General features: G+C 43.5%; 1 protein-coding gene across 1 annotated transcript; it reads left to right on the plus strand.

Annotated features, from left to right (window-relative positions):
* Positions 1-12,466: 12,466 nt before the first annotated feature.
* LOC123164458 (homeobox-leucine zipper protein HOX18) lies at positions 12,467-13,542 on the plus strand. Its single transcript, XM_044581965.1, has 3 exons — positions 12,467-13,017; positions 13,124-13,203; positions 13,323-13,542. The coding sequence occupies exons 1-3, from the start codon at positions 12,649-12,651 to the stop codon at positions 13,540-13,542; spliced, it is 669 nt and encodes a 222-aa protein (XP_044437900.1). The 5' UTR covers positions 12,467-12,648.
* The last annotated feature ends 9,385 nt before the right edge of the window (positions 13,543-22,927 follow it).

Consider the following 22,927-nt stretch of genomic DNA (forward strand, 5'->3'; position numbering starts at 1 on the left):
TATGTGGAATGGATTGACCCTGAGTGGCCTGATGCTTTGAAGATGAGCCTAGCTAGCATATGGAGCATGTATGAAGAGGAGACAAAACAGAAGCTAAGGCAAAATGTGTTGAGTGCTGAAGAGAACTTGAAGATTATGGAAGAGAAGACAAAGATGGAGAATGAGTTGAGACATTTCAAGCTTGAATTTGCTAAGATGGTGGCTGAAAAGTAGCAGGCAATGAGCCAATTAGGCACCACACAACTTGCTCAGGCTGATCTAAAGGAAGAGCTTGAGAAGAAGAAGATCACTGACAAATCAGTAACAAACATTCATCAGGTATTGAGGGCTAAGGCAGATAAAGAGAGGGACCAAGTCATGCAGGAGAGGGAACAAGTCATGCAAGAGAGGGATCAATTGAAGCAAGAGAAGAGAAAGTTTGAGTACATGATTGGTGACTTATTCAAACACAAAGACGAGAACCAAGGAGAAGATAAGGAAGCTTAAGGGGATGTCGAATGATTTTGACTGATCTTATGTTGTTCTTGTCCCAGTGTTAACTGAATTTGTCTCATTATTTGCCTGTCAACTGAATTTGAAGTTAACTAAATTTGTCTGAGTGTTGATAGTTATGTGTGACCGTTGCAGAATTTTTCAACTTAAATGGATTTATTTGTCAACTGAAATATGTTGTGAAATGATTTGAATTGAATTGACATGCTGTGTTGATTGTTTTCTGCTTAAATAAGGAAGTAACTAACAACATTGCTACATATTCAACATACCAAGATAACAGTTTTCAAATGAGAAAAAAATGGAAGAAGAAACATTGAGACTCCAGTCTTCATATCACTTGATCAATTATCCATTACAACCATCACAACATGCAGCTGAACCCAAAACAAGTACTTAATCTACTTATTGTGCTCACTTAAGAACAACTTCACATACCACTGATTTAACTACGTCTCACTTCTTCATAATTAAGATGAAACACATCACACAAAGCACCATAACAGCAGCCATCACCAGCTTTAGCAGCACTAGGATTTCTCTACCCAATCCAAGCAGCATAGCAACTTGCTTCTTGGTAGCAAAGTTCTTCTCACTAGGGGTGCCTAAATGTACTCTGCATGCACCTCTCCCAGCCATGCCCCTTCCAACTATGATTCTTGAGTTCATTGATTCAGTCCTCTTCCTCTCAAGATCCTCCATTTTATCCTCAGTTGCTCCTATTGCATCCACGGCAGCATCACCAACAAAAACCCTATCTTCAACCAGATGCTGCACATATTCTAGCTCCCAGCGCCAGAAATCACAGGTGACCTACATAAAAAATTAAATATTTATTTCACATGGACAAACAACCGAAACAATTCAAGGCATGTCTTTATAAAATAGAGGAAACACAGCAAATTTAGTTAACCGAAAAAGCTTAGTTAACTATAAAAGTTCAGTTAACTGAAAAGTTCAGTTAAGTATTATATGAAGACAACAACATCTCCAACAACTACTTATAGATCATGCATTACATGATTTCTTTGCTAGCCACAGAAGAAGATCTACTTGATGCAGTACCAGTGAAGAAGATCTACCACAGAGGAATAAATGATTACAATCGAACATGCCACACTTATAGTGTGTTTGCTGCACCTGTAGAAGACCCACCCACTGTGCTCCTCGGTGCAAGAGCGGTAGAACTTGACCTGGTCGCCACAATCCGGGCACCCGATCAATGGAACTACAACGGAGCGGCCACGCAGCCCAGAGCGCGCGCTCGATGATGACATGACGACTACGGCGGCAACACCGGCGGACGTAGCTCATAGAGGGCGGTGGCAATGGCTGCGGCGGCGGAGGGGGGCGGCGGCGAGGGAGTTTGCGAGCTAGGGTTAGGGTTGGGGAGAGCAGAGAGCGAGGGAGGGAGGGGGACGGGTGGCTCGGTCCGACGAGGTGTGCGACCAGGGGGGGCAGCTCTTTTAACTGACAATTTAGAAAAAAAATGCGTACATGCATATCCAAGCGAGCTAGGCGGATGTGGCAGTCAGCGCACACTTGGCAGCCGTTGGCTTGGGCCAGATCAGCAAATACGTATAGAAAATCATATTTTGGACCGTAGATGACCCCCTAGAGCAAGTTTAGTGACTGTATTTCGGGTATTTCTAACCACATGAACTAAAGTAACCACCAGCACAAGTTATAGGCCCTATAGTGAATTTTCCTCTTGAATCATTCATTTCTTCTTCTCGCAGCAACCTCTCAACAGTGTACGTGTGCGTCTCCACTAATTTTACCTCAGAAAACTTGGAGGATGCCACGGAATTTATCAGGCCTTCCGCCGCCTTTCAACATGATTTTTTTTGAAAGGGAGGCAAAAGATTTCCCTCGTCGATTAATTAAGAAATAAAATTGCCCAGTTAATTAACGAAAAACCGGGCGAAAAGCGATACATATAGACCACATGCGGACTACTCACTAAGAGAGAAACTCCATAACCCCATGGTCAACTCGACAAACACACATAACACGCAACAACCACAATCCCTCGCACTTCTATGCCGCAGAGAAGCCCCCAACAAAACCAAGGTTAAAGACACCAGACACCACCAAGTCCACGGAGATGAGCCAAATGGAGATGATGGTCGAAGAGACTGTGTATCATCCATTAAGGATGTGTTTGGTTTGAGGGATAGATTTGAGTGGATGTGGGTATCCCTAATCACCTGGCTAGGGATAGCCTCTTTTTTTGGTTGGGTGAGATGTGAACTAGCCATTTGTTTGTTTGGTTTGAGGGATGATGGGTGGATAACGAAACTGAAAAATCATATTCCTATCAAATAAACCATGTGCCTATTAAAAGCTAAAATATACGCATATGTGCACCCACCAGCCACGGATTAACACATATGTGCAACACACATCAGCTGCGGGACTAGTAGCTCACCGGCACATCTATAACCCGTCAATTGAGCAATACATCGCTAGAGTTACTAAGCTCCCACGAATTACAGCCCTATGGTTGATCCAGGCTTTAGGCGGCGCTCTAGACCTCGTGTGTAAGAGAAAGAATCATACTAGACATAGTCGGTTTGACCACACACATCGGTTCGCTGCCTTCTCCAACTTATCCACTCCTTTCCCTAATGTTGATCCTCTTCTGCCGCCGCGGGTGTCCGCCATCAGCAGGGACGATCGCCCCTGATCCCTCAGTCCATCCTAGCCTGATCTGGTCTACCTTCGGCTTCCGCCGTGTCGCCGCCTCCGCCATCACGCCCGCCTCCTCTGCGATGCCGCATCACACCCCAGGTCCCGCCCATCTTTGCTCCTCGCCCGGCTCCTCTGCCCCGTTGTGCCGGTTGCCGAGTCGCGCCTCTACAGGTCGGTGCCACGGGATCCGTTCCATGCGGCGCTTGTTCGTCTCGCCTCGGCGTCAGGAAAGGATTCCTCCATAACCTCCTCTGCACCGCCACTAACCCACTGATACGTCTCCAACGTATCTATAATTTTTGATTGTTCCATGCTATTATATTATCTGTTTTGGATGTTTATGGGCTTTATTAAACACTTTTATATTATTTTTGGGACTAACCTATTGACCCAGAGCCCAGTGCCAGTTCCTGTTTTTTCCTTTGTTTCAGCGTTTCGAAGAAAAGAAATATCAAACGGAGCCGAAACGGAATGAAACCTTCTGGAGAAGTTATTTTTGGAAGGAAATCAACCTGATAGACTTGGAGTGCACGTCAGGAAAGAAACGAGGGAGCCACGAGGTAGGGGGGCGCACCCTCCTCCCTCGTGGCTCCCCTGACGTACTTCTTCCTCCTATATATATCCATATACCCTAAAAACTTCGGGGAACAGAAAAGATCGGGAGTTCCGCCGTCGCAAGCCTCTGTAGCCACCAAAAACCAAACGGGACCCTGTTCCGGCACCCTGCCGGAGGGGGGAACCCTCACCGGTGGCCATCTTCATCATCCCAGCGCTCTCCATGACGAGGAGGGAGTAGTTCACCCTCGGGGCTGAGGGTATGTACCAGTAGCTATGTGTTTGATCTCTTTCTCTCTCTCTCGTGTTCTTGATTTGGCACGATCTTGATGTATCGCGAGCTTTGCTATTATAGTTGGATCTTATGTTTCTTCCCCCCCTCTACTCTCTTGCAATGGATTGAGTTTTCCCTTCAAAGTAATCTTATCAGATTGAGTCTTTAATGATTTGAGAACACTTGATGTATGTCTTGCCGTGCGTATCTGTGGTGACAATGGGATATCACGTGATTCACTTGATGTATGTTTTGGTGATCAACTTGCGGATTCCGCCCATGAACCTATGCATAGGGGTTGGCACACGTTTTCGTCTTGATTCTCCGGTAGAAACTTTGGGGCACTCTTTGAGGTTCTATGTGTTGGTTGAATAGATGAATCTGAGATTGTGTGATGCATATCGTATAATCATACCCACGGATACTTGAGGTGACATTGGAGTATCTAGGTGACATTAGGGTTTTGGTTGATTTGTTTCTTAAGGTGTTATTCTAGTACGAACTCTAGGGCTGTTTGTGGCACTTATAGGAATAGCCCAACGGATTGATTGGAAAGAATAACTTTGAGGTGGTTTCGTACCCTACCATAATCTCTTCGTTTGTTCTCTGCTATTAGTGACTTTGGAGTGACTCTTTGTTGCATGTTGAGGGATAGTTATATGATCCAATTATGTTATTATTGTTGAAAGAACTTGCACTAGTGAAAGTATGAACCCTAGGCCTTGTTTCCTATCATTGCAACACCGTTTACGCTCACTTTTATTACTTGTTACCTTGCTGTTTTTATATTTTCAGATTACAAAAACCTATATCTACCATCCATATTGCACTTGTATCACCATCTCTTCGCCGAACTAGTGCACCTATACAATTTACCATTGGATTGGGTGTGTTGGGGACACAAGAGACTCTTTGTTATTTGGTTGCAGGGTTGTTTGAGAGAGACCATCTTCATCCTACGCCTCCCACAGATTGATAAACCTTAGGTCATCCACTTGTGGGAAATTTGCTACTGTCCTACAAACCTCTGCACTTGGAGGCCCAACAATGTCTACAAGAAGAAGGTTGCGTAGTAGACATCACCCACCACCGTGCCACCTTACCCATCTCTCTCCACGGTAAGGCAATGGCCGGCGGCAGCGACGCGAGGAGCCTATAAAGGAGGCAGCACAAGTTCCCATGGCCCTCGCCGTGCCCCCCACACTACCGAGGAGGACGCGTTGCGGCAGTGCGCTCGCTGCCTCCAGCGCTCGGCCGCCTTTGCGACCCTGCAATGGTCAACAAGGTCAGCGTCTGCCATATCATTTAATCTTGCTCACTCTGCCACTGATTCTAATTTGGAGAAGTATGCCATAATTCGAAATGTTATAGATTTGTAGTGCGCGCATGGAATTGTTGTATATGCTGCTTAAGGAGGTAAATAAATCTTCATCCACTTTTGTGTGTACTCATGACCTCGTAGAACAATTTTCAATTTGTAAGTCTGCGTGCTTCACTACTGCTTGTGGACTAACATCATTTGGCAGTGTACGTTGTGTCATCTCTTAGCCCATAAGTGTTCATCTGAAGGTAGAGGATTACTCCATATGCTAGACAAATATAATTCCAACTCTCTCATGTATTATTTGGCATCGATGGATAAAATCACATAATGTCGGTTGCATGATTGCATCGTTCAGGTTGTGCCTAATGTTTTGGATTCTGATTTTGAGTATCTAGCTAGGATGATCCAACTCATACCTATTGAGATAAGTAAGAACGAATACCTTCCCTTGATTTGTCTCTGTTCTGTCCCTTGAGGTTGCATTCTCCATTCAACAAGTTTTATTGTGTGACATTTCAATTATTGTCTATAGAGTGTAGATAAAAAAGAACTTCACTATTTTGTCTCCACTTGTTTACTTATGTTGGATCATCGCCTGGTTACTAACTAATAAAGGAATAAATGAATAAAAGAAGTGAAGCATAGTGACATATAGCAGTGGCTTCTTCCTGACAGGCCCGCTGCAATGAAGTACTGAACTACCATACGTCCATACCACTACACTCCTGAACAAGCAGGTGGCGGCCATGGTTGCAGCCCACTGCATCCCATGTGCACATAACTAGAATTTTTGCTTAACCACCCTTTCCTTTTATTTTCTATCAGTTTTTTAGAAACCAAATGTATGACCCTCAGATGCTTGTTTAGTACATCACCCATAGAAATTTTGTTTTGCGGAAATACTTCTTCCTGCCAAGAAATCTGGAGCTTCCTTTCCTTTCCGATAAACGGTTTCCCCCGCTTTATATTATAAAGCACCACATCCAGCATACAACAGACATACAACAACAGAAAGAAAAGAGCAAGAACGGTAAAGATACAAGACACCGGAAGAACCGCTAACTCGGCTAACCCGATCCTGCCTACGACACGACAAAGACAGGGAAGTAACCCGCAGCCGGAGGAGGCCACGCACTGTCAACTCCACCGAGGCACAAACAATGCTGATCCACAAGCCGTCTCTACCCCTGAAGAAGGCCCCCTGCCCTTTCGCCCCGGACCGTAGGGCGCCATGCCATCGGTAGGTAAAGCTGCTCACCCGAGTGGAAGGCCGGACCAACAGGACGCCATGGAGAGGACGCAAGCACGTCCGCCTCACCTCGCACCGCCACATCCCATACTTCATCACCGCCACCGCCCGGATCAACGTCGACCGAAAGAAGCTGAGCCGGAACACCATTGAGGAAGACATCCCTCCACCTGCGAAGCCTCGACCACCCATCCGCCGACCAAAGGTGGCGCCTTCAAGAAGGACCACGACGCCAGAGCGCCATCACCACCCAACCGGAGGGTTTGGGCTTTCGCCCGGGTCGCGGAGGAAGAGGATGGGGGGAGGACCTCGGTGCCGCCCCTAGAGGAGACGTCGGAGCGTCGCCGGCACTGTGGACGCAGCCGCAGACCAAGGGTTTCCCCCGGTCCAGCCCTCCAAACCCTCCATCCCCAACCAGCCGCGAGCACCGGGTACACTGATGCCCGCCTCGCAGACCAGCGAGGCAAGAAAGAGGCGCAGGGGAGGGGGGCGCCGTTAGATCCATATTGTCTGAAACTGCAACTTATTATAGAAGCTCACAAGCTATGGATCGTCGTCAGCCGGGTAGTTGTCATCAGGGCGCCAAGCCGCCAACAATGCTGGTATGCATGTTTCTTATTGGATTAGGTGTGTCTATGTTTTCCCCTTTTTTGTAGGGTTGCTTCCGTTAGCTTGGTTGCTTTTCTTGCAGCCCCCGCATTGTTGGATGGTTCTCCTGATGTGTCCCATGGTGGCGATGGTGACGTGTGTGTGCATGTGCTTCCTCTTTTAGGGCATAGTGACGTCGTTGAGTGTTACCACCAGAATAAAAAGATTAATACCTCTGCAGGTGCTTAGCTATATGGGTTCTGGGATTTGATGCATGTATACCATGGTTAAGCCTACAATTCTCAAAACTCCCACCAAATTGTACTTTATTTATTACAAATTGTTCTTTGACTGGACTTATGCAATTGAATTGACAACATTTCACTTTGTAGCAATGGAATATGCCAAATAAATAGAAATTCTATTTCATCCGATATACCACAAATTGTCACCAGCAGAACATGAAGTTATATCTTCTCTCTCAGAATCTATGTTGAATTTTATGAAACTTCTTTATCTTATATTGTATTACCTCCTGTAAATTTGTAACAATTGGTAGTGGGTGGCAGGATGTTTTTTAATTGTCCTCTAAATTTAGGCAGAGGTTATTTTTAGGAGATCTTGAAAGGGAATTTTGCCTCCTAGAGTTAGTGATTGCAGGTTACGCTGTTTAGTTACCATGAATCCTCTAGCCTATGGAATACTACTTTCACATTGTCAAATTAAATTTCCACTTTGTTGATAAGTAAAGCTATAATAATGCTACAAATTTGGCTTGTAATTTGAAGATCATATTGCCAACATTTTCCCCAAGAGGTATAAACTAATCCAAATTTCTACAATTTTATTAACTTAATACCAGCAATCAAGTTTACCTTCCAAACGCTTTTTAGTTATCTGGACAACAAGTTTTCCAGTTTAAGGAATCATGGGCTAGCTAAGGAAATAAAGAAATGCAAGATTACTGGCGCTAATCATTATTATGTTAAATTTCACAATGCTTAGAAATTGTGTTGTACTATGTTTCATGATACATGAAAACTGGCAACATGTGAATATATAGTGTGTGAACTTCTGAAAGAAGTTACTGCAAAGCTAAAGTGTAGGCTTATATATTCAGCAAATGGATTTGTGTTCCTTTTATTGAATGTTCCACTTGATGTCTGACAACTCCATTTGTGGCACACCCAACCACCAACTTTGGACTGTGCATTTGTCTTAAACATGGGCAGATGGTGCTGGATCTCCAATTGGTGGTGTTGGGGCAGCCTACACGGTGCAAATCTAGAATTGGATGGAATTGTAGAAGAGAGTGCACATCTCCTAGACGGGCTCGCTGCTGTGATTTCTTTAGGTGTTCGCCGACCAGATTGCAGCTGTGGAGGCGGCCTAACAACTTATGATCCTTTGATGGATGCAAATTATAGCATGAGCCAACGGAATTGTGACAATCATGTCGCTGGAGCCCTGGAAGTTCCGTTGATTCAATACATATTATAGAAGTTGTTGTCATTTGAACTATTTTCTTCTTTTAGCTATGGCTCTTGTTCAACAGTTTGTCCTCTTGTGCCAATCTGCGACGTGGCGTTGTTCGAAAGTAATCTTGTTAACATAAGAGGTGTTGAAGGCTTCTCCGAGCTGCAGGTGAAATACTTTACTGTCCTGCATTTTCATATGACAGAATTTAGAATTGGATCTTATTCGTGGCACTTGACAGTTTTTTATATCCCTGGTTGTGTAGATTTTGAATGCATGCAAAGGTAAACTAAGAAAAATTTAATGAGGTATCATATATAGAACTACAAAGGCCTCGAGAGATCGTTCTGACTTGCCCACTCGGCTTATAACATGATAAAGTACATGAGACATATAGAGAACTGAAAGTGAGGTTCATATTCATGATTGTAATAAATTCACTTTTAGAAGTTAAACGATTTTTTGGTTTGATGGCAGTGTTGTATTTGTAAATGCTGATGAGAGAACTTTTCTGTAATTGTCAAGATATTGCTAAGCACCAATCACCGAAGATACAACATTGTGGTGTTCTAGATGCAAGTATACTTAATGTCAACATTACTAAGCATTGGGTAGGTTTTTTTGGTTTCATATTCTTTTGTGTCAAGTTCATGCTAATTGCTTGTGCTACTAATAGGTTCTGTCTAGAAGTATTCTGGATTTCATCATCGGAATTACTGTCTATAATGTTGTGAATTTGCTATCATCGTACGCAGTATCATCAAGTTAGTTGATCTTTGATTTTCACTATTACCGTGGATGTTCTACTGTATAAAAGATCTGCAATGTCAGCATGCAGCTTCAGATGCCATTTCATACTATTTATAAAGTGCGTTGTCCATTCACTTCAGGCTAGAATCTTACTTGATTGTTGGCCTATTGCATTTTTGTTTTTTCCTCAGGACATGTGTAGGGGGTGAGTATCCATTTTGGATTCAATTAGCTTTGCTCGGATATTGAATGTATTAGCGATAGGTCATTGTAGTTCTGGTGGCAATGCCATCACGGCTGAATATGTAAAACAAGAGATGATAAATGCTCTCTCTCTATATATATGCCAGTTATTCCCATCCCTAAACTATTTTTTTTTTATTTTTACAATGGCTCGGCTGCAAGACCATATGAACAAAATAATCAACAAAATAATGCCACCCAGCGAATTCCCACCCAGCCACACACAATTTAACCAAACGGCGCAGCAAAGCGTGCGTACGCTTCTAGTCTGATCCATTCCTCAGAGGCGCATATGTGTCCCTATTCAAGATCGCGGCCTCGGCCCTGCGCGCGCCACCTCGCCAAGGCTGCCAGCAATGCCGACGCCAGTGTTGACTTCTCTGAGCCCGGCCGTAGTGCCTCTGCCGTCGTTCCGCTCTCTCGGGCTGCTCGGGACGATTCCCTTTGCGAGGAGGTGCGCACCAACGAGGCGAGCTTGTCCCTGCTGGCACTAGCACCTCCTACTGTCCTCCGCAGCCTCGCACCCGTCGTCTTCTTCCTCGCGTCCGACGGCTAAGATGCCAGGCTCATCTCCGTCTCCTTGCCGCCTCTTCCCGATTCCAGTACGCCTGGCTAACCTATCTTCGGCCCGCTGCCGTTGTTCTTCTCTTGTGCAGCGGCCGCCCCCGAATCCCCCAATCGATTGGGGTGTGTGTGTGTGGGGGGGGGGGGGGGGGATGGGTGAGTTTTTTTGATTCAGGGTGTGGAGCCGAGTTTTGGAGGAATATATACCAGGAATCTTGGCTGCCCTCATCCCAGGCTATCACATCTCTCCAGCCAACCAAACACCTTACTTAAAAACTGGCTATCCCTGTCCTTTCAGGGCTATCCCATGAACCAAACACATTCTAAACAGCCGCGGACGCCTTACCAAGGGCGCCATCCTTCTTGCCTACGTTGGTCACGAGCGACGTAGCTACGGCTAATACGGGCAGGACCAGCCGCTAGCTAATTTTTAGGTGTGAACTCTGCACGAAGTAGACCTCTGTTCCCTGCCTGCCTGCCTGTTTCGGGAGAAGAAATTGGCGTGACCGTCGATCAAAACAGTACGAAGACCATTTGCAAACAGCAGAATGGTGGAAAAGGCTCCTAGGCGACGACCTGCAAACCATAGGGGTTGAATTCGGAGGACTATATGATAGGCACGAGCACGACTCCATCCACATTACTACATAAGGTCGCTGCCTCCGTTTTTTTTAACGGGGGCTAGACTGCTTCTCGTGCATCGACCAGCAACTATCCATCCATGGTTGAAACCGCAACGAGTTTAAAGCAGGCGGACGATCGAAACGCACGCACGCACGCACCAGCGCGACCGATGTCTTTGAAAGATTCAAGCGGAGTGAGTAGCTAGCAGTTACCCGGTCAAGCGATCAATTAGTAGTACACCGGAGTGCCCCAGTAAATAGTGTAACACTAGTGCCGGGTCAACGAACATTATTGACAGAATTGATGCTAGCTTGCCCATCAAGCTGAGCAGCCAGGTACGGTGAAAGCAAACACTGCCTCCTTTTTGACCGCATAAAATAACTCCCTTTCCTGACAATGAACTGACGGGAGGAGATCTCAACCATCGCCGTCGGGACAACGACATGCCGGCCGGTCAGAGACAAGAGGGATCGTCGCTCGGACTTTGTTCCGAGCCGCGATAATATTTAACGGCGTACCACTGCAAAATTCCCTTTTGCCTCGCCTGTGCACGCACGCATGGCTGTGTTTTTCGCTTTGGGGGCGGGCGTCGTTGCCTGCGCTGGTGCTCACATTCTTCAGCGAATGCGGCGGCCGGCATCCACGCCGCCCCAGGGAATGAGCATCGATAGGATCGGAGCAGACACGTACGTGCACGTACATATCAGGGTTACATCATGATTTTTCCTTGGAGATGCATGCATTGAACCTGTCGTGAGCATCGTATCATCGTGGAAATTCAGGAAGCTCCACGTAGTAGTAGTACGTAGCAGTGTGGGTCTCCCGGCCCTATAGGTCTAATCATGGCTTGCTTGGTCAGTTTGAATGGCTCCAATACGAGACGTACGGCTTCTTTCGTGAGAGCCCCGGCACCTATAATTAATACTCCACTAGAAATAGGCGACGTGGATCGATCAATTTGTCGTGATTATACTTCATATAAACATTGGTCATGTATATGCAGTTAAAATAGTCAGAGCGCATGCAGGCCTACGTACGCTGCTTACTGCTTTGCGTACGTACTTCCTTCGTTCCGAATTACTTATCACACGTATATATGTATCTAGATGTATTTTAGTTTTAGATACATCTATTTCAGTGACGAGTAATTTGGGACGGAGGGAGTACGTGTTTGGCCGTGAGTCCGGTGATCTGAACAAGCTAGCAGACATCCAAAATTCCATCAAATCGAAACTCCAAGAATAAGGTAGACCTAAGCGCATGAGCTATACGTACACCTAACCTAAGTGCATGCATGCTTGGTCTACAAGAACGTGTCGCGCTTGAACAAATCCACCTCCCACCCAGTCACCCACCGTACGTTGCACCTCCACGCAGACCTTAAGATGATGTCGCCGGTTTCACAAGCACACCAGTAATAGCCTTTTCGAATCGAACAAACAAAAAAGGCAATGTGAATATATAGATTCTGATGCCTGCCCTTTCACCTCTTTACTATCAGTCCAACTAAATAATGGTGGCGATCAACTACTCGCCATTATAATTCGTCTCCTCACGCAAGCAAAACAAAACGTCCACCCCTATAATTACCCGTGTTATTGCCGTCTTCAATCCACACACACGAAACTGACCTTGTCCAGACCAGCCCCTGTTGCTTCCCAGGTACTACAGGCCGCCTGCAAATTAAGCTGCCTATAAAGGCTTGGTCTTTCTTAAGTTCCTAGCCAGCTTCGCTTCTTCTCCATCACAACAAAGCTTCCTCCGCTATCCAAAGTAGCAGGATTGCAACGTACCTACGTACGAGAGCCCAGCGGCATGGAGCGACGGGATCTGGGTGCATGGCTTGGCCTAGCAACAGGCGGCGGCGCCGCGTGGCACACCCACGACGGCGAGCGGCGGCCTGACCCTGTCCGGCTCGACGAGCTGTTCCCGCAGCGCGGCAAAGAGGAGCGTGATCATGGCGAACAAGTGGCGAGAAATACGGGAGGGAAAGGTGCAAGGCGGAAGATAAAGGTCGGCGGCGATGACGAGGGCCGATCGTCCTCGTCGAACGGTCCGTGTCTGAGCGATGGCGGTGGCAGTGATGGCGGCGGCGGCGGGGGCAGGAGGAAGAAGCTCCGGCTCACCAAGGAGCAGTGCGCCCTGCTGGAAGGCAGCTTCCGTGCCCACAACATACTTTCTCATGTATGTAACTACTCTACGTAATTTGGAACCGCTTTTGAGTCCTATATATGCTCAAGCTTCTGTTCTGCTACGAGAAGATTGTTTCTGACGTACGTGTGGAATGCAGGTTCAGAAGCAGGAGCTGGCACGGCAGCTGAATCTGAGCTCGAGGCAGGTGGAAGTGTGGTTCCAAAATAGAAGAGCCAGGTACCTACTACGCTGCTAAGTCCTAGCTCTACCAATCAGTCAATCTGTTGACGCATCAATAGGAGTAATTTTTACAAGTGTGTGATGTTGTCCTGAAATTATATGTGCATGCAAAACAGGACAAAGCTGAAGCAGACGGAGGTGGACTGCGAGTTCCTGAAGCGGTGGTGCGAGAGCCTGACCCACGAGAACCAGCAGCTGAAGCACGAGCTCCTGGAGCTGCGGCGGTCGGCGGTGGCGCCGGTGGCAGCCGGCTCAAAGCTCTTTGCCCAGCTCCCCAGGGCGGCGGCCATGATGAACTTATGCCCGTCCTGCGAGAAGGTCGCCGTGAATAATTAGCCTCCGCATATATAGTTCTGGAGGCTTTAGTGAATTCGCGTAGACTAATTGAGTGCTCTGATAACTTTTAGTCCTTGACGATCTTGAATATATGGGGATACCATGGCGTTGCATGCAGCCTCAGTCATCCTATTTGTTTGTTCTTATACGAAATAATTGTTCATGGACGGGATCCGAAACTACAAGAGGAAATGGAATTTGTTTTTTTTTTCCTTTGCCGGGAAAGGAAATGAAATTTGTTTTTTTTTTAGGGGAATGAAATTTGTTGGATCGATGTTCTGCTTCCTTTATCCACTTTTCCTCTTTCAGGCATTTTGTTTCCGTTGCTTATTTCCCGTTATAAGAATCTTACGGTGCATGTATGGAGCATTTAAACATGGGAATAAATAGAAAAATATTCTTAAATAATAAGTGTCACATGTGTGGCACAAAGAACTCCGGCCCAGACATTCTTTTACAACTAAAGTTGGCATTCAAAAAGAAAAAACGAAGCAAAAAAACCTAAAACTTGCCATCCGAAAATAAGTTGCCATGCTTGACAACTAAAATTGCCATCCTCACGTCAATAAACTTGCCATCAAAATATTCAGAGTTGCCATGTGTTCGTGCCACACGTGTGATACTTATCGGGGTCCAATATGTTTGCATTGTTCAGCAATGGGACTGGACTAGTTAAATCCTGGATTATTAGTGCATGGAGCCTTTTTTTACTTTATGCTTTTAGGTAGTTTTCTTATTTTAATGCATGGAAGTAATGATTTAAAACATCTTATAGAATTAGTTTACAGATGTAGTAGAAGTTTTACAAGGAATCTCCTAATGAGGGTTGCGTACAAATCACACGGGGGGGGGGGGGGGGTCCAATTCGACACCATTGACACGGGTGAGTTTCTTCTGCTTCTCATGCGTTCTTTCCGGTTTTGTATGTTTTTTAATGGTTTTCTTCTATTTTCTTGGCGATACTTTCATGGTTTATCTCCTTTTTGTTTTGTTTTCATTTTTCTTTTGTTGGTCAAATTCTCTACTTTCAATATATATGTGAAATTTTTAAATAATTGGCATTCACCAATATTTTCTATAATACGCGTACATTTCTTAAAATCTAAGGTCATTTTTCAATTCATGAACTTTCTTTAAATTTATTAACATTTTAAAATTTTGTATATAATTTTCAAATTCATAACATTTCATAACTTACATATTTTAAAAATTCGCTAGCACCTTTTCTAATTCAAAAACATCTTTCTAAAAAGAACATTTTAAAATTTTGTATATATTTTTCAAATTCGTAACATTTCATAACTTACATATTTTTAAAATTCGCTAGCACTTTTTGTAATTCAGAAACATCTTTCTAAAAAAGAAAATTTTAAAATTTGTAATCAGGCATCCGATTTTCACGGGGAGGAAACAACACCGGTATTTGCACCGGTTTCTATTTTGGAGCAATGCCCAAGGTCAGAACAAGACCGCTAACCTTCTTGAAAGTTCCAGCCCGGGGTTTTACCGGTTTTGCTAAACTGTTTGTTTTTTACTGGTTATTTTTGTTTTATTTCCATTTTTCTTTTTGGTTTTAATTATTATTATCTTTAAAATATCAAAAAATGTTGAAAATATTAAAAAACGACCACCTTTCAAAAAGTTTTTACAATATTAAACTATTAATTTTCCAATTTTCTTATATTATTCGTTATTTCAAAATTTTGTTTGTATATTAAAAAATTCCGGAATTTCATAAAAATATTCAAAATTTTAAAGTTGTTCAGTTTTTTAAAACAATAAATCAAATTTTGAAAAATTCTTCGGAATTTCGAAAATTATTCACAATTTTCAGAAAATGTTTGTTTTTACAAAATTATTATATAAACTTGTTTGTAGTTTCAAAAAACCTTCACGTTTTCAGAAACTTTTTGAAATGAAAATAAATGTTCACTACAGTACCCGGTCGCTATAGTGCCCATATGTTCACTACAGTACCCGGTCGCTATAGTGCCACTCGCTATCGGTTCGCTACAGGCATTGGGAGTGGGCTGGCCCATATGTATGCGCATTATGCGCTTCCCCTCAAGTTTGACGACAACCAACAGGAAACCTTTCACTCAAAAAATAAATAAATAACAGGACACATTAATTGTTGTGACTTTCATTCTTCTTTTCTGTTCTTCAACTATAACGCTAAAAAACGTAGTAGTTTCCCTGTTTTTATTTTACTTTATTTTTTTGTTTCAGCCGGTTTTCTACTGTTTTTATCTTTTTCCTCTATCTATTTTTTTCTTTTTTAAAATTCATGAACTTTATTAAATTTTCCCAAAAAACCAAACTTTTTTCAACTCTGTGAACTCTTTTCCAAAAGATGTGAAATTTTCTTCAAATTCGTGAACTTTTTCTCATATCGACCAACTCATTTTTCAGATTCATGAACTTTTTTTCAAAATCAATGGACTTTTTCAAATTTGTGAAGTTTTCTTCAAATTGATGAAGTTTTTTCAAAACCGATGTTTTTCAAATTTGTGACTTTTTTCAAAATCATTGATTTTTTAATGTCGATGAAATTTTTCAAAATCGGTGTTTTTTTAAATAATGGATGAACTTCAAATTTGATGAAATTTGTTCAAAATTTCCAACTTTTTCCAATAATCTATGAACTTTTTTGAATCCCATTAACTTTATTCCAAGGTTTGAACTTTTATTCGATACTCGTGAACTTTTTATTGCATATCTATGAACTTTTTTCAAATCCAAATATTTGGAACAAAGTGAACGGGCCAGTTTTTTTGTTGAGAAATGTGAACGAGCTAGTTGGTTAAAAAAAGGATTGACACTACAGGCAACCGAGAACTAACTGTAGCTCAGTTGGCAAGGTGCGGGAGTTCGTAGCCAGCCCATCAGGGTTCATGTCTCGGCTTGAGCGTTTGGTACTCACGGAGTTTTCTTCTATACAAAAATGCCAACAAACTAGTCTAGCCCGGGTTGGTCTCATTTTTTACACTACAGGCAACCGATGCTACAGACGCAACCTTCAGCTAGCAAACGAGGAAGGCTATTTTAGTGGGCCTCGGCCCAACGGAATCGATAGTGAGTGCGAGCAGGCAAAACCGGCGCCAGGACCTCCCCAAATAGGAAGTCCCAAGAATAATAAGAGCCCTCACATTCGCTTCAGTGGTCTTGACTAATCAACCTAGGCCTAAATAAGAAGGGACCGGTTACGAGCGCATGCGTGCTCGTTCGTGTGATTTACCAGACTTACCATATTGCACCAAAAAAGGAAGGCACTTTATCCCGCATCCCCACGCTACCTCAGTCAGATTACCACATGCACTTTTGATTCGAGTATCAAAATTCGAATATGTTTTCACCGTTGAGTTTCTTGTGACGATTTCTTTAAAACAAGGTCTTAGATGGGTATGTTTCTTTTTTTCAAGAGCAACTTTGAATGCTACGGAGGCAATTTTATCGCTATAGGAAAACAACTTCCTCTTTGTTTGCCTAGTATAATTGTCTATCAATGGAAAGTCCTTGTAAGTTCGCTACCATGACTATCAGCTTGATTAGATGCACCTCTAAGTTTCCAATCAGAACCGGGAGTATTATAACACTATACTCCAGAGTATAGTCAACTTGAGCAACGACAATGGATAATTTTGCATAGTACTGTAGGCAACTAACTAATGATGACGTGCAACTGAACATCATTGGTGGGCAAGTAATTGGCAATGTCGAGCAACCTATAACTCCCATGATAGACAACTAACTAGCAATGATAGACAACTGAGCATCAACTCGGTGGAAAACTTCATATTGTTATAGACAATTTACACTGTAAAAAAAAGACACTTCCGTGCTGATACGTGTTTGTCAAAGTAGTTCACGATTTCTGTCATGCATGTACATCCATGACAATTTATGACAGAATCAAGATAGTCATACCTGTGCTGTCGTAGAAGTGTTCCATGACATTACCAAGATTATCATCACAGAAGTGTCCACTTCCATGACGATAAATCGCGCGTCACAGAAGTGCTTTCGTCAAGGGTGACCGACATGTGGCATCCACCGTAACGGAACGCCATTAAGCTATCGGGTCCGGTTTTGGATTCGATAACCCATTAACAGCCTGCACCAATGGGAAATTTCCACGTGTAAAATTCTGATTGGCCGGTGGAAACACGTGTCATCTCGTCAGTGGGTCAGATAGGCGCCTATGATATGTCGACACGTGCGACGGCCCACCATCGGCCCATTTAGCTTACAAAGGCCAGCCCGTTTGACTTGGTCAAAAGTTAGCGGGCTGGCCCATGAAAAGGCTGTTAACGGTCTCTTCGCAAATAGCCCATTTTATGGCCCGGTAACTCACGGCCCGTTAGGGCCTACCCAAAATCAGCCCAACAACGTCATGTGGGCCGTCGAATATAACACCAGCCCATTTCACTTTCGGCCCATGTATGGTCCACGACGTCTTTCGGCCCATATGAGGCCTTCGTATCTTTAGGCTCTTTAAAGGCCCACGGTGACTCTAGCCCAGAATGAACAGTAAATTTCTTTGTACCCGTTAACGGCCCATGATTCACATGGGCCGTTTCCAGCCCGTGTTAGCTTTCGGCCTACTGACGGCCCATACGTTCTTGGGCTCCTTTCCGGCCCTCGATTACTTCCGGCCCGTTACTGGCCTGTTCCCCTAATGGGCCAAATTCGGCCCGTGGCAAGAGTCGGCCCGTTCCTGGCTTGTTAACTCATTGCGCCGTTTCCAGCCCGTCCTATATTCTGGCCCATTAACGACCCGTTATGCCTGTGACAGAATTAAGCCTTTGCTGTCCTCCGGCCTGTTAACGACCCGTTACCGTGTTGGGCCGATACCAATTACGCCCGTTTACGGCCCATGTAGACCCATTTATCTGACGGCCCTAGGCCCACCGGTTCTACGGCCGTGTTGGAGGCCCATTTAAAGACGGCTCGTAGGAGGCCCATGGATCCTACGGCCCGTAGGAAGCCCATGGTTACCACGGTCCGTATATGGTCCATGGTTGTTGCAGCCACTAGCAAACCAGGGAAAAAGAAGACTAGGAAATAAATAAGCCCGAAATTAACGCTAGGCTATTAAGGCGATTACACAGATTACATCCACTGGGCATCAAAGATCGCCACCAGTGCAAATATAGGGAACAACCTACACTATACAAAAATGGCTTGCTGTTTTCTTCAGCCGGTGGCTGGACGTTAAGAACAAATTTTGTATCGCAACAAAACAAATTACAACTATAAAAGAAAAGGAAGGTTGGCATAAAAGTTAATAGTCTGGCAGATAAATGCACCACCAGAAGTTCAGAAGCTCAGTTCATTTGACCTGACTGTTATGTTTTCATGCTGTATTGTCTGATGGAGCACCATAACCTTCGCCTTCATTTCTCCTAGGCCCCTGAACAACATAACAAATGTCTGATAGTCTGGTTTCAAAACCATGCATATCTTGACGACATCGAACAATGTCTGTCCTTGTTTCACAAAGGGTCTCTGTTTGGGAACGGACTTGTGTCTGGAGCGCAGATATAACATTGTTTTGAGCTTGCATATCTTGATCATGAGGCAGTTTGGACGAGATTGCCTTAACAACCAACCCAGTATTACGCAGGAACGTGCTTTTGACACTGTTAGTGGACAGGTACTGACCCACTGCAGCAAGAGCTGACATTGCGGTTATAGTTGCCTCGCCACCTTCAGAAGTTGAGTTTTTACATTAGTAGTACCACAACAGAAGATATTAAGGAGGCAGCAAAACCAAACAAAATAGCTTTGGTCTATATACAGAACTTATTCTGGTGAACCCATGTAAAATATTACTTGTATTTTACTGCAAAGTACATAATAAAACCAGGTTCCAAACATATGACCATGTACCATGGCTAATGTATTGTCTATTTCTTCACATTGTATTGACAACTAAGGATAAAGAGACAAAGTTTATAATACGGTAAGCATAATATGACATCATTCATATCACAAACAAACATGCAATTGTAACGTTGTGTGGCAAGTCCAGCACGGAACTAGATTACAGGCCAAGATCAAAGGAACATCACTCCTCTCTTTTAAACCTTGTAAGGTGCAATGATACACTAAGACAATTGTGTATACAATTGAAAAGAGTAATAGACATTGGATGCAAACCATGCAATTCAAGGCACGAGTCAGAGTAAGTAGTAGTTTAAAGGCATGAGGATTAAGGACTTATAACAGCGGCTTTGACTGGTGTAGTCATGCCCTTCGTCTTGCTGGTGTGACAGTCCTTGAAGATTTCCACAGAATTTGGTTCAGGTACTTTTTGCTCCTTGCGGGCTTTCCTCTGCATTTGGAACAAGTCAATATAGATATGATAATATGGTACAGCGAAAAGAGTGAAACAACAGCTAATTACAAGAGCCTCGCAGTGTGCAATATAGCTATGAGATCCTGTCGTCTATTGGAATTTCACTTTCGTATGGTTGGCCTTGTTCTTTGAACAGTTCACCTACAAGAAGATAGATTTGTGTGGCACATGCGTAAATAGGACTTCAACATGTGATCCGATCACATATATATAATGTACCTGATACTTCGGATCGGACCAGTGTTTAACGAGGCCTCTCCAGTCTTCATCCAATTTATTTTCCACTGGAGATGTTTGGGCAAGTTCACTGTTAGCCTTGCCTTCAAAGTGAGTTTTCCTCAAGTTATACCGATACTGCCGCAGAGCATACTTGAAAACATGGGTGCAAGCTTGTCTGGTTGCATCATCTTGGCTATCCAACTTGAACCTCATCTGTTGAAAATTATGGGAGTCTCATTATCAGCAACCTAGAAAGTATTGGACAGAGCAAGACGATATTACTAGTTTCCATACATAACCATACTTACAGATAAATGGTCGAGGAAGGTGTTGAACTGGGTTTCGTCTTTGTCATTCCTGTACTGAATCCATGTTGGGAGGATACGTACATGACACCTAACAGCAACCGCTGCCTCTGATACTAACTTGGCTGACTCTGTAGCATCACGTGGCCTTTTTAAACCTGCCTCAAAACGGATCTCCATTCTTCCTCCTCTAGATTTAGTTAACCTATCGAGCATTATCCCTGATGTTTGTTTCCTCTTGCGCCTAGGTGCTAGTCCAACAACAAACATAGGAAGTGTTAGTGTACATCAAACTGTGAGACTACATATAAAGAAGCATGCAACTGTAACTTGACTCCAGCAACTACCTTCTTGCTGTTGAAGCTCACAAAGTTCATCTGATCTTGCCAACTCATCTTGTGTCAAGAGTGCTTCGGAAGTAGTGTCAGGTGGCAAGGGAGCTTGGGAACGTGCTGCTAGCTGAGTTGACCAACGAGTAAATCGTGCAGCTGGTGGTACTGTGGAAGGTGTTGCAACAACTAGGGCTGTCTCTGCTTGTTTGGTGGCAGCTATTTGTTTCTGTTTGGCTTGTTCTGCAGCTCGTGTAGCACGGGATACCCTGTCGGTACAATTTTCCGCTGGACTTTGACCTTCTATTGCACCATCAGTACCAGCAGAATCTGCAGGATTCTTCCGCTTCCCTTTCCCTGTCGTTCTGTCTTGCTTCCTCTTTCTCTGTGCCATGTTAAGTCAAGCCGACAAGAAAAACGAATAACAATTTAGTTCTTCAGAACAAATTGATGCGTGATACAGACGAACTGAACTTTGATGTTAGACAACCACATGATAGGAGGATGTAATATGTACGAAAAACAGGACGACATGAGATAACCAGAACTATGATGTGTAAACTAAGCAGAAGACATTTCACTAAATTAGAAGCAATGCAATGGAAGGTAGACACCATATGAAAGATGCTACAAATATCGCTCTGCCAAGTTAACAGTGTCTCATCATAAATGCCGTTTAAACAAATGTGAAGCTGTACAAGAAATAAATCACATGCAAGATGCAAACAACATCACACTACCAAGTTAAAGGTCTCTCGTCATTAGCTGCATCCATTGCATATTCACAGCTTATGATGTGTAAACTAAGGAGAAGGCATTTCAACAAATTAGAAGTAATGAAAGCTAGACACCATATGAAAGATGCAACGAATATCACTCTACCAAGTTAAAACTGTCTCATTGTAAGTGCCATTTCAACAAATTAGAAGTAGTACAAGCTAGAAAAGAATGCAAGATGTAACCTATATCACACTCCCAAGTCAAACGTGTCTTATGATAAGTGATTGTTGCACGTTACACAACAGTAGTACTTTGATGTAAGAACATGGTGTGATAGACAGATATTGTATGTACTAGAAACAGGAACACATGTCTTATTCACAAGTATAATGTGTAAAGTAAGCAGATGAAATTCAACAAAATTAGAAGCAATACAATAGACATCATACATAACATGCAACCACATATAACAGTGCCAAGTTAGAGGGAGCACCTGTGATGGTGCACTAGGGGAGACGTGCTCATCATCAACACAACTACGTTGAGTGTCTATGCATGTGTTGCCTTGGAAATCATCTTGGGGGGATGGAGGAGTAGAATCTGTAGAGGCCCTCAGTTTGGAAGGAGCACCATCATCCGCTACCTTGGTAACTTCCTTCTACTTTATTGATTTTGAATTGTCAAGTAAAACCGACAAGAAAAAGTAATAAAATTCACTCTTCAGAACTCATTCGTGCATGATACTGACAATCACTACTTTGATGTAAGGCAAACACATGATTCCAGGATGAAATAATACGAAAAACGGGACGTCATGGCATATTCACAACTGTTTGTGTAAACTAAGCAGAAACCATTTCAACAAATAAGAAGCAATGCAAGCTAGACACCACATGAAAGATGCAACCAATATGACTCTGCCAAGTTAAAAGCGTCCCATCATAAATGGCATTTCAACAAATTAGAAGCAGCGCATGCTATAAATCATATGAAAGATGCAACTAATATCACACTGCATATACTAAAGGTGTCTCGTCATATTGATTTATGCGGGATACAAAAAACAATAGTTTTATGTAAGGACATGCTTAATAGACAGATGTACTATGTACTAAAAACAGGAAGGCATGTCACATTAACAGGTATAATGTATAAACTAAGCAGAATAGCACATGCAATTTAACCAGATTGGAAGAATTACAATCTAGACACCATATGCAACATGCAACCACATATCACGCTGCCAAGTTAGAGCAAGCACCTGCGATGCTAGTGTAGGGGAAATGCGGTAATCAACTATAGAGCTACGTTCACTATCTTCATCTAGCCTTGCTGTTTCTTGAGAATCATGTGGGGAGGCTGACGCTGCAATCTTTAAATGATGATCTTTTCTCACAGTAGTCCACTTGCCTGACTGCCTCATCATAAGTGATTGATGAGGGATACACAAG

Source organism: Triticum aestivum, chromosome 7D, assembly GCF_018294505.1.
Source record: "Triticum aestivum cultivar Chinese Spring chromosome 7D, IWGSC CS RefSeq v2.1, whole genome shotgun sequence".
NCBI classification, from domain to species: domain Eukaryota; kingdom Viridiplantae; phylum Streptophyta; class Magnoliopsida; order Poales; family Poaceae; genus Triticum; species Triticum aestivum.